General features: G+C 31.1%; 1 protein-coding gene across 1 annotated transcript; it reads left to right on the top strand.

Annotated features, from left to right (window-relative positions):
• The first annotated feature begins 200 nt into the window (after positions 1-200).
• On the top strand, positions 201-2321 carry LOC120200462 (protein HAIKU1-like). The gene is made up of 2 exons (XM_039201300.1): positions 201-334; positions 570-2321. The coding sequence occupies exon 2, from the start codon at positions 881-883 to the stop codon at positions 1889-1891; it is 1011 nt and encodes a 336-aa protein (XP_039057231.1). The 5' UTR covers positions 201-334; positions 570-880; the 3' UTR covers positions 1892-2321.
• The last annotated feature ends 11229 nt before the right edge of the window (positions 2322-13550 follow it).

The following is a 13550-nucleotide window of genomic DNA, read 5'->3' as shown; positions in this document are numbered from 1 at the left end:
CTTAACAAACCAATTTTTTATAATTAGAGAATAATTTATATATTTTATCCTGTTATTTACGATTTCTCCATTTATCTTACATGTCATCTCATTATCAGTGATTATTGGTCCCACACAACACAGCGTAGAAGGAAAAAGAAGAGAAAATGAAGATGAATGGATGGATTAATTTCTATATTGACCCACATCTCACGTTAGTCTCAGCTGTACATCCCTCGCTAGCCCTAGAGTTTACTTTCCTTTCTGCTTCTCTTCCTTTCGATTTTTCCTTCTGCCCATCCAATCTACAAAGAGGAGGAAGATATTCACTTGGACTTCAAAATTTCAGAATCTGGTATGTTTTTCCTTTTCCCTTTACTTCGCACTTTCATTTGTATTTCTCGCTTTTTACCTGCACTTTCAATCTAGTTGCTGTGAAATATATTCAATTTTATGATGTGGGATTTGCTTTTCGGGGCTACTTAATTTTATAAATGTTTTATCTTTGTTGAAGTCTGCTAATCTGAGATTTGTTTTTTGAGTGGGAGTTTTGATGGGTTGAGTTTGGGCATTTTATTTTTATGATACAGGAAGCTGACTAAGGCTTCTGCGGCAATTCTGAGGGAGAAATTTAGGGGTTGGCTTGGTTTCTGGTGGAGATTTGAATTTGGAATCCCAAAGCTTGATGCTTTTTAATTACTGCACTCGTGGATATCTAGACGAAGTCCACACAGTTACTCGGTCAGCTTTTTAATCTAGTTTTTTTTTCTAGCAGGTGCTTGAGGTTGAATTTTAATGTTCTGGGATATTCTGTTGAAACTTTTGAATGTTTTGACTTTGTGAGTCTCTGGAAATTTGGGATTACTTTGTTGTAGTTTACTTTGGAATTTAGTTTTTTCAAATGGATAATTCGAAGAATCGGCTTAATGATCATCTTGGTGTGAACAAAATCGCCAAGAATATAAGGAAGAGCCCGTTGCATCAACCTAACTTCGCTAATAATGCTGCTAGGCAGCAGCCTCAGCCTCAGGTTTACAATATTAGCAAAAATGATTTCCGGAACATTGTTCAGCAGCTCACTGGTTCGCCTTCACGAAATGATCCTTTGCCAAGGCCCCCACAGAATCCCCCCAAACCTCAAAGTATGAGGCTGCAGAGGATTAGGCCTCCACCATTGACACCAATCAACCGGCCCCATATTCCTCCTGTTCCAGCCCTCGCCCCTGCTCCTGCTCATGCACCAGCTCCAGTTTCCCCTCCTGCTCCTTGTAACACTGGCTTTGTTAGACCTGGTCAATATGGACAGGCATCGCCTACCATGTTGCAACCTATGGTTCCTGGAGATGCTCTATGGCCAAACACAGCTGAATCTCCTATATCAGCTTATATGCGATACCTTCAGACTTCTCTTATAGATCCAAGTCCAGTTGGAAATCAAGGCCACCCTCAACTACACCCTCCAGTTCCAGGGCAACCTAATGCTCCACCATCTTCTGGTTTACTTCCTAATCCACCGATGCCGGCAATCCCTTCGCCAAGAGGAGTAAATGGTCCACCGTTGATGCCTAATCTCCCTTCTCCACGAATGAATGGTTCCGTTCCATCAATGCCCAATCTTCCATCACCAAGGATGAATTGGCCTGGCCTTTTACCTTCACCGATATCTCAGTTCCTTTTGCCATCACCTACTGGCTATATGAATTTGTTGTCTGCCCACTCCAACCCTTATGGGTTGCTTTCTCCTGGGTTTCAATTTCCTCCACTGAGTCCCAACTTTTCTTTCTCCCCCATGGGTGGTCAGTCAGGGATTTTAGGTCCTGGGCCTCGAGCTCCACCGTCTCCTGGTCTTATGTTTCCATTATCACCCTCTGGTTTTTTCCCCTATCCAAGTCCAAGATGGAGGGATCAATAATCCAAGTTATAACATTGTTGTTCTCATAAGCTCCATACTCATTCAGGAATTGGGACCTTCATTCTCGTTTTCATTTCATCTCTGCATAATGTATACTGCTCGTGTAAGTGTTTATTTCTTTCTTTTTTTCTGCCTTTTGTAATGTCATTCCCATTTCACAAGTTGTTTGCACTTAGGCTTCCTAATTGCTGCAAGGCTCTCTGTATACTTGGACAAGTTTTACATAGGAAATAGTGAAGATTGGATAACTAAGTTTGAACATCCTGACAGAAGCTGTAACATGAAAGGAGCATAGGGTCGTGTGCAAAGTGTTCTATAGGTAGGCAATTTAGTTGAACATTCTCATGTAATTGTACTGTTGTGGATCCTAATTAGTTTTAGTTGAATTCTTGTTCATTAGTGAGCATTTGGCAATAAAATACACAAGCAGCATTCATTATTTGCTATTCCATGGTATTCAAACAAATGCCCATGGTGTTAAAACTCTACTTTTGCTCAAGATGTTTCATTGAAGTGATTATGTTTAACTGTTCCTTGTGTTTGATGATGTGATGGCAGAGATATAGTTTTCCATTTAGGGGGGTTATTGAAATGGTGTGATGATGATTGTAATAGTATATCATGCTTTTTGAAGACCTAATAATAAATATTTTTCGGATAAATGTATTTCAAATGGAGTGTGTTAAGATTATGAAACCAAGGACATTTTTGCTTAAAGAACTTTTTTTTTAATAGATTGTTGTGGTTATAAGGTAGTATCTGTTCAGAACTTTTTAACCAATTGACAACGTACACACCTTGCAAATGTAGCTAATCGAACCCAGGACCTCCAGGGAGAACAACATCCCCATTTATCATTTAGGCCACTTGATGAGTTTTGCTTAAAGAACTTTGAATAACTTTGTTGAACCATTTTCCATTCTAGTGCTGCATATACATATATCATCTAATTATCATTTCCATGGGTCCGCACTCCACAGCTCAGTCGTTGCCTGATACATATACCATGACATGCTTGGATTGGTATATTTGTGTGTGTGTGGATGCGTGGAAGTTGGATTGACAACTAGAATTAGGTGAGAGAATGGGTAGAAGCAAAGCTTTAGGGGAAAGTGTTTATATCATTGACTTTGAATTCATTAAAAACGAGCTTCTTTCATCCTATATGTCTGTACATTTAAGTACACGTCAGATATTACCCAGATTCCCTTAGGGGAAAGGAAATGGACCTTGGTTCATTAGTGAAGCAAAAGGGTTTGTTTTCAGTCTAGGCATTCTTAAGTGTGTGTATGCAAGTATGTAGGGCTGTAAATGAGTCGAGATTGAGTATTGCTAAGCTCAAGTCGAGTCCATTTGAATCGATTATTGACCGAGTTTTGAGCAAATCGAACTCGAATAACTCGCAATCTATCTCGTCTCATTTACAACCTTATATGCGTGTATGTGAACTTAAACTCCAATCAGTCAGGATCACATATTGCAAATACCCCAGTGAACTTAAACTTGGAACCAATCTATACCTATCGTTAAAAGGTATCCCAAGCTGTCATATTATTTGATTTCAATTTTAGTGTTTAATTTCGTTGGATTTTAAAGCCTATTTGGGTATTGTATTTTTTGTTTTAATTTTTATTTTGTATATATATGAAGAAGTAAAAAGAGAATAATGAGATGAAAGTTAGGAGAAAAATAAAGAAAAATGTTCCTTTTTGCGTTATTTTTGTATTTAAGATAATATAATTTTTATAGATATTGACGTACAGATAATTAATTTTATATAGATTTTGATCATATTCATTTATTCATAGTGTTTATATGATTTTCAATTTTTATATTTAATATTTTTTTTCTCAAGTTGTGTTTACATAGTGTCTCAAATCATTATAGTTTGTAAATTTATCGTAGTTCAATTTTAACTCTGTTGTTTATGTGACATATTAAAGTATTATACATAATGACATGCCCATACGATGAATGAGTTAAGAGTATTATATCTATTCAGTTTGCATACCCATACGATGTGCGAGTTACTTGCAATTATATAATTAGTTAATATGGTCACAAATTAAATTAAATTGGTTAAAATTAAATTAACTAAATTTTTTTCTTTAATTTTTTAGCTGAATATTTTTTAAAAAAATATTAACTGAAATTTATTGTAAGGTTTTTTAGTTAGATTAATTTGGATTTAATGGATGTATTTTTTATTTAGGTTAAAATTTGATTGAGCATTCAAAGTTTAATGTGTCTAGTATGGTTGAAAGATAGTTATGTTTTAATTCTTATTATGTTTGAGCTTAAATATGTAATATATATAATATATTAAATATTTTTAGTTAAATTGGTTAGCTAATTGAATTTAAACTGAATTAATTGATAATTAAATTTGAAGAAAATTAGTCATTAATTAAACTAACATATAATTATTTGACCAATTAATTAAATTAAAATTTTGATTCAGTTGATTAATTCTATTAAAATAGAACAATAAACACCCATAATTTAATTTTTAACAATCACATTCACATTTTTCTAATTTTTTTTAGAATGTTTAATTTGTTAAGTATAGAATATAATGTGAGTGCGTATAATAATCTTTTCATTGCTCATATATTATAAGCTTGTGCATCCTCTTTATAGGCTCGAACTAGAACCATAATAAACCTTTAATCATTACTATAGGTAAAGTGAAACATTAATGGAATGAACATCCATTTTAATAAATGCTATAAATAATAGTTAGATGTTCATCACTAAAATATGTACCTTATTAGAACCTCACAAGAAAAATCTTGAGGGACATAACCTACAAGAAATATCTTGAGGAACAAAACCTAACGAAGGAGAAAAGAGCACATCATCCTTTAAATATTCATGACATGTTGTCTCATTAAAACTTTAATAGGAAAATCAAGTAATACAAAATCATGGATAAAGAAAAAAGAGTACAACACGTATTTACTCTTTCTCATGAACACATCATTAAGGATCTTTGTAGTGATACCGTCAATATTGAAAATTAACTTCTCAAATGTAGCAATGCCTTACTAAAAAAATTAAATTTTTACTCAAGCAAATCTGTTGGACATTAATATCTAATTCTTTTCTAGGTATTGAGAAAAAAAAAGATTTTTGTGAGATGTGCTTTGTTCTACCCTCTATATATCCTTCTTATTATAATCTTCATATAATAGTGTCAAAGTTATTCTTTCGGAGCATAAACCGCAATCTTCTCAAATATGATGAATTATAGACCTTAGCCATATACATTCACGGCTAACCTTATGGATAGATTAGAGGAAGTGGTATCGATTGTTTGTTCCATAGAACGTTAAGAAATTGCAGTACTTTCATATGCAAATATAACTAGTTTGTGATCTAGCACTATGAGGGTCAATTAAGTACCTCACATCTGCAAAATCAACTAATTCTTGAAGACAACAAAATATATGTTTGACCTCATTCCAATATCTTCGTATTGTACATGAGCTAAATTGATAGCAAGTCGTATATGATTAGAAAGATATATCAATGCACCAATGACACTTAAATATGATACTTTCGGACCAGGAAGATTCTTATCTTTATATGAAGGATGAAAAATATTTTTATTTACATTCAATAAACTAACAATCAGAGTACTTAATGGATGTGCATTATGCATGTAGAATTTGTTTTATCCTTTTTCTATGTAGGTGATTGATGTGCAAAGATTTCATTTTTTAGGTGCTCAACATGTAATTCAAGATAAAATTTTGTTTTTTCAATTCCTTTTATTTTAAATTCTTTATTTAAGTACTTCATTGTCACAGATATCTCTTCATAAATCTCAATGATATTTAAATCATTAATGTACACGATAATAATGACAAGAGAGATAGATGTATATAACAAAAGAAATTAAGGAAATATAACAAGAGAGTATATTCTAATTACTCATAGATTAAAGATCCTAATAAGTTTATCTTCAATATGTATGTTGCTATACATAAAAGGTAAAAAGAAATATATTTTATACTATCGTGTTGTAGTATTATTGTTTTGGTTTATTATTAGTGAAACTTTTTATTTTCCATGAGTTAAATTAAAGTAACGATGAATATCTTATTTTGTTATTTTTTAAGTTCTTCAGTTTATTATAAAAACACTTATCATAATTAAATTATAATTTAAATAAATATATTTTATTGTCAATGTACTAAATAATTTTCCTACTACATTTCTCTTTACTAATTACAAGTTGAAAACTAATTATTGGTCTCTTGAACCACATCCTGTAAGCGCATTTTATTAAAACTTCAACTGATCCTAGGGGACCCAAATCAATAATAACAAGAATATTAAGAAAATTTGGATCAATTATTCTTAAAAGATAATAAATTTCTCTTAAAATTTTATATTATTAATAGTGAGAATAAAAAATGTTAAATCTAACATAAAAAAGCATATGTCCATCGTTAAGAGTTTAATTTTTAAAATTTTATATTATTTTTAAATTAAATTTTTAAATTAACACCATTAATAATTAGAATTATAATTGTTCATTACGATAAATATTGAAATAATAGCAAGAAAGGCACCCACCAACATAGATAGGACACTAATTTAAGATGGTGGGGGGAACTCGTTTGATTTGTTCATTAGACTTTATAGCATTTACTTTAGTTGTGGGCTTGTGACCACCACTCTTTGTCATGAAAGAACCAATTATTACATGGCAAAGATACTTTGACAATCAGTTGATATTTTCCTCTTCAATTTTGTATATTTTTATGGGTTATAATCGTATTTAAAAAATATATTAAGATCCACTTATATTTTATTTTTTATTTTTACATAGATTTAGTATTATTATATAAATGAAAATAGACAATTGAGATTAACAATATAAAATAAAAAGATATTCAATAAAAAACAATGAGTTAATTTTAACCGTCTATTTTCACTCATCTAACAATCCTAGATCTATATAAAGCTAAAATCCATATTATCATATTAATTTAAGATTACTATTAATATTTTCACATAATATCTAAATTTTGCTATATATATTTATATCTATTTATTTTTGTTTTCTACTACTAGGTAAGCTCCCTATCAACCTAAACTTCCCTTTATATAGCTTTATAATTAGGACTATAATTGAGATGAGATAAATCATAAGTTAACCGTGTTTGATTCAGTTAAAATTCAGTTAATACTTAAATTGATTGGACTCCACTCGAGTTCTTAATGAGTCCAAATGAGCTATTTGATATCTGACTAAAAAGCTCGCGAACAACTCAAAAAATACTATATTAATTTTTTAATTAAATTATTAATAGTATTGATATATATATATATATTTATTAAAAAATGTAATATAAGGTTTTCATGTACTTAGTTGGAGCTCGAGTTCAAACTTCAATTGAGCTAAATCTGATAATGTTTTGTGTTCAATTTTTTTGAGTTCGGTTCGAATTTTAATTATTTATTTCAAGTTCAAATCGAGCTTTACAATTTTAAGCTCATAAGATTTCGAGTAGTTCGTGAGTTTTTGAATCAAGTTGAAATTGACAATTTTAAACTCGAGAAATTAAGATTCGAATTGAACTCAACTTTAAATTTTTTAAATCGAGTAAAACTCAATTGAATTCGTTTGCACCTCTATTTATAATAATGTATGTTTTATTTTCATCGGTCGGTGTCCGGAAAAATGGGGTTGTAATAAATAAAGCACAAGTTCATGGTTTAATGAATAATAATAGGTCTAGTTGGCTACTTACATTGCAAACCTCAGTGAAATTGGCCTCTCGCCCACCAAAGTGTGGCAACTCCTCCTTTAACTATAAACATAGTTCTTGTATTGGGACATTATAGTGCTCCACGTGGCTTAGATTATCCAACCATAGTTTTAAAAATTTCAATACGAATAATATTAAAAGAAAAACAGATTTGTGATCATTATTAAAGCCAATATGACCTTCATCATTCATATTTTAGAATATTTATTAGATTAGGCAGTAAATGTACTCCACGAGATCTTCTACTGTATCTGATTGTGTACTTTGAAATAAAGAGTACGATTTTTTTTAACGGTTAAAGAAATTGTCAATTTTATAACTATAATTTCCATAAATTAATATATAATGTGATATTTTAAATGATGTAATATTGTCCATCGGACTCATTGCACCTCAAAATGAATAGCTGGATTTAATCTAGCCCAGTTATTCACAGGTTAAATGAAGCATTTTAATTCAAGGTACAATGGGTCAAAGTCCTTAATTTTTTTTCCAAAATTCTTAAATAAACCCTCAAACTTCTTTAATTTTAAAAAAAATCCTTAAACCTTCCAATTTTCCCAATTTAACCCTTAAATTCTTGAGTCTTACAGTTTAATTTAGATTTTAAAATTTTGACCAGTTGCAAGTTTGATTAAAGTTAACTTAAACACTTAACCCTGAATTTGACTATACGAATGTACTTTCAGCCAATGTTATTTACTAGTTAAAGGTCCTAACATGTTTTGTTATTTACTAGTTAAAGTTCTTAACATGTTCAGTTACTTTAGTTTTAACTACAAAACAACGATGATCTCCTCCTCCAACACGTTATGTAGAATTTCATTTGAATTATGAAGATACAATTACAATATGAATCTTTTGAAGAGTTTGGCCATCTCTTATCATATGTTATAATTGTTAAAAACTGGGGAATATCAAATATGATTGTCCACTATTGACGAAGAAGGGTTCAAGCAAGCCAAATTGTCCACTATTGAGGAAGAAGGGTTCAAGCAAGCCAAAGAATATGGTTTTGGTGGCTACATTGAGTGATGAAGACTCCACCGATGATGAGGATGATGAAGAAGCCAACCTTAGCCTCATGAATATCCAAGAAGATTCAAAGGTATCTTCAAACTCAAATGAATTAAATTAATATTCTTTTGATGAGTTACAAGATGCTTATGATGAATTGATTTTTGAATTTGAGACCAAGAATTCCAAATATAAGAAAATAATTTCCAAATTTAAAAACGAAAATGATTCTCTTCAGAAAACTAAATTGGATTTTCAAATCAAAAAAAAATTGAAAAATGATTTCGAGCTTTCAAAATTGAAGAATATAAATTTTGAAAAAGATATTTTTTATTTAAAAATTAAGCTTAATAGTTTAAAAGAAAAAGAAATCATTTCGAACAATTCATCAAAGTCAATAATGGCAAAAGGTTCACATTGAAATTAACATTCAAGGACCCAAAGCAATTTGGGTACCAAAAATCAATTAAATATCTCATGCAGATGTATTGGAGCAATGATAAGCAATGGAAATGTATTTGGAAGCTCTAAAACACCCTAAGGAAGGGAACTTGAAGAAAGGGAGACCTTCTTAATCAAACTTAGTTCAAGTGGTAACACGTTTTAATTTCATGCAATTTTGTACTTTTATGTGATTATGCATGATTGATTATCCCCACATAGTGCTTAATTGAAATTTGTTAGTGGAGTTGTTATTACATAAGTTGCAATTTTAAGGCCTTGTATGCTTATGATGATAATTTTGGCCTTAAATTTGCAATATTTGATTGTTCATGTGAAATCATGTTCTCCATGCTTTGTATTGATTAAATATGTTGATTTTGAGAATATGATGTTTAAATGTAGCAAAAATTGAAAATATGAATGTTTAGGATCTTTAGAGCCATTGTATGTTTGTGTGACTTGATTTGGACTTCAGTTGTGTAAATTATGGACTAATTTGATCAATAATAAAAATTTACATAATTTGATTTTTCAAGTTGGCATTCATGCACATTTAGTATCCTCTAAGTCATGAAAATTAATTCCAAATCAATAATATGAATTAGGTTGCATCCAATTTGGTCCTTGGAATAAAAATGCAATTTTCCAGAAAAAGGATCGATCCCTTGCATTTTTTAGAAAAAAAAATCGACCCCTTTGCAAAAAGGATCGATACCTTTAGGCAAAATTTGTGCAGGGAGCCATTTTAAGTTTGTTTAGGTGCATTTCTTCTATAAAAATCCAAAATTTCAAACCAAAATCCCAAAAGTACCAAAAAAATTGATTTTCATCAAAAACTCTCAAATACGAATCAATTTCTTATGGGCTTTGTGCAAAAAGAAAGCCTTATTCATCATTTCAACATTTCATAACATCTTTTTGAAGGAATCATCACATTTGGGTAAGAATATTTCAAAATTCTAACTTTTCAATTTTTCAAATTCAGTTAAATTGAGATGAACTAGATGGTTAGAGAACAAATTTTAAATTGTCTATCACTTGTTTGATTGCAGGGAACTTTACCCATAACCCATTTTTGAAAAATCCCAAGTTTTTTATCTAACACGCACAAGGTGTTCGATAAAAGTCCTTAACCAAAAACTACCCTCAAACCATTCTTCCATACATCATTTTTCACGCCAAATTTCAATTTTAATTATTCCAAAAACCATTTTTAACATATTTTAAACATCTCTTTTGACTCAAACTTAATTTTCATATATATTTTTTAAAATGCATTAGAGAAAGTATATGGCTTCAAAGGGCCAATTATCATCTGACTCTTGGATTGACCAATGTTTCAAAAATGCCAAAGCTCGTGAGCATTTTGACTCATTTTTCACTTATTGACCAATCAAAGAACCTAAAAATTTGACTTTAATTTTTTAAATCATTTGGGTTTTCCTTACGAGAAAAATTTGAAAGATATTAAGCTTTATACTTTTTAAAACTTTCATGGACCTACATATCATACTTTGGTTCAATCATTTTACTTGAATGCTCGTGTGCCATCCGCTACTCATGATGACACCATCTATCGAACCATTATTTCATATTTTCTGGGTCAACCTGTTACCATCACTGTTGACTTCATTGTTCAAACTTTCGACCTTCCCCTTATCGGCAATGATAATGAAAAAGTTCTTTTTCCTCTCGAAATGCATCTTAGAAACAATAGAGCTACCCTTTTCTCCCTAAATGTCCATTTGTTGCAACACATTATCTCCCATTGCATCCGTGCTCAAGGTACAAAATTCTCAACCATTCGTGAGAGCGATTATTGATGGATGTATTGCATCCAACAAATTCCTGAGCTTCACCTTGCTAGCAGGATCTTCAATGATATCATGAGTATCATCAAATCAAAGGCTCGATCGAATCTTGTATATGGGATGTACCTTAACCATTTGTTCGAGCTTCTTGACATTGACACTTTTCATTTCGATGAGAGGACCATTGGTCACGATACCATGGCGAAGATCGGCTACTTGGAGGATCCCGAGGGATCCATGCATTGGGTTCGTAGTCTTCACAGTGAGCATATGGATGATGAGCATCATAAAAAAGAGCACATGGATGAGTCTCATGATGATGATGTTGGCGAGGAGCCTGAGAGAGTGGCTCATGTAGACTCGGAACCTCCTGCAGATTTCTTCCGAGGATTTGAGGAGAGGATGCTTCAGTCTTTTGATTCTTTGAGATGATATCGACTCTCGTTTTGATGTGATCGAGCGTTGTTAAGATGCTTAAGGCTTGTATGATCGAGGAGGTTTACGCGATCCAGCGCCAACTTGACGGATTTTCCTTCCCTCCTTCATTATCATTTTAGTTTATGCATGCATATCATACCATTTCATTATTGGATTTTTTATATTTTGCTGCATTTATGCTATTGGATATTTAATGTTTATTTGGCATTTGGTACTTGAATGTTTTATATGGTTATTTGAATTTTTTATGACTTTGGTACTTTATGCCTTGTATAGAGTTATCTATATACGTTAAAGTACCTTGATGATTCATATATAATTCTCCATATATGTTTAATTGTTTCAAGTTTTATTTATTTTTTACTTTATCTCCTTATTGTATTGTTTCTAACATTGTGAATTATTTTTGGTATAACAAAAAGGTGGAGAAGTATGTGAAAAATGAAAAATATTTTTAATTAAAATTAGATCTTAATGGTTTTAATTAATAAATCCTTTTATTATTTTTCTAAGGGGGAGTATTTTTCAAAAACAAATTTTCAAAGAGTTTTGTTATATCATAAAGGGGAGATTGTTAAATTAATATTTTAATATAACAATAATTTGTAAAATTGATTTTGGACTTAATTGAATTGATCAAAACTTTATCAAAAATAATTGAAAGTCTAAATTTACTTGAAAAAATAAAGTTTCAAATGTTTTTCAACTTAGTTGAACCTTTTAAAAAACATACTTGATCGTTTTCACGCTTTAAAGTCAATTTTGAAGCTTTTATGGCTCAAAGGATAGATCCCTTTGACAAAATGATCAACCCCCTTGAAAAAGGATCGATCCCTTGGATTCTAGTAGGGTTGGGATTGATCCCTTTACAAAAAGGATCGATCCCTTCACCAAAATGATCGATCCCTTCATTTAAAAAGATTGATCCCCTTCTTATAACGATCGAATTATTTGAAAAAGAATCAATCCCCTTCACAAAATGATTGACCCCTTATGTATTAAATGTTGTTTTTGGTTGTAGGTACCGACTATAATGATCCCCAATGGTTCCAAACGACTAGAATTAATGGAGAAGGTATAAATTGAAGGTCAAAGGTTCCCAAGGTCAAGAAGAAACATATTAAACCAACCTGCCAACATCAAAGTTTTATTTTGTGCTTATTTTATCTAATTCTTCATTGTAACCACACTTGTGAGTACATTGTTTGTTTTGCTCAAGTGTGTATTGGGTGAGTGCTTAAATTGAGCAAACATATTTTCCTTGTGAGGTTTTCTCTTTGTTTGCTTCATTTGTATTTACTCTTTGGGAAAGTGTGTATTCAAGGTTTTGGGGGCATTAACCTTGAAGTGTTTGTAAGGTTACACCTTGTCCTTAAAGGTAAGCAAATCTAGTGGATTTGAGAAATCCTTAGTGTGGATCCTAAGGTAGTGGATGTAGACTTTATTTAAGAAAGTCGAACCACTCTAAATCAGTGTGAAAAAAGTTTTATTCCGATTGCTTCAACCAAATTCTTAAAAAGGCCAATTCACCCCCTCTTGGCACTATTCGATTGATCAATATAGCTAACAACATGAATGAGTTATTGTGATCTAACAATAAAATCTCATTCATGATTAATATTATTAACATGATCGAATCAAGTTTTAACCCCAATAATTTATATTATATAAAGACAGTGACAAGTATAAATGATCACGAAGTTTGAAACAAAGAAAGAAAACAAGATTAATATAAAATAAAACACCCACAAGAAATGAGATTTAACAGGACTTGACTTTGTCTATAATTAGTTATGGAGTAAAAAATATTTTTGAAGGTGAGAACATATTGTAATACCCAGTTTTTGTTCGGGCTCCAAACTTATTTGAATAGACTCTTTTCTTGAGGAATGTTAAAGAATATGTTCACACTTGCCTTGAAAAAAAAAGTAAATACCATCATATCAAAGAATATCTTAAAGGAATCTTGTCAAATCAAGTGTGATCTTTTACAAAGAGAAATGAATATACTAAGTGATTTAATTTGATAAGTTTAAATGTTATTTTCTTATATGAGAGATATTATATGATTTCGACTCATCTTAGTCATCAATGTAAAGAATCTAAATCATTGGATGTGGGGAGGCTTAACTATAAATATGGCTTTCTCCATCTTATGGAGGACAC

This window comes from Hibiscus syriacus, unplaced genomic scaffold (assembly GCF_006381635.1).
Source record: "Hibiscus syriacus cultivar Baekdansim isolate YM2019G1 unplaced genomic scaffold, ASM638163v2 tig00005974_pilon, whole genome shotgun sequence".
NCBI lineage: Eukaryota > Viridiplantae > Streptophyta > Magnoliopsida > Malvales > Malvaceae > Hibiscus > Hibiscus syriacus.
This window is presented reverse-complemented; position numbering and strand designations above follow the sequence as displayed.

What these genes read in the sequence shown, in the direction of transcription:
- LOC120200462 (XM_039201300.1), top strand. Translation starts at nt 881, where the DNA reads ATGGATAATTCGAAGAATCGGCTTAATGATCATCTTGGTGTGAACAAA.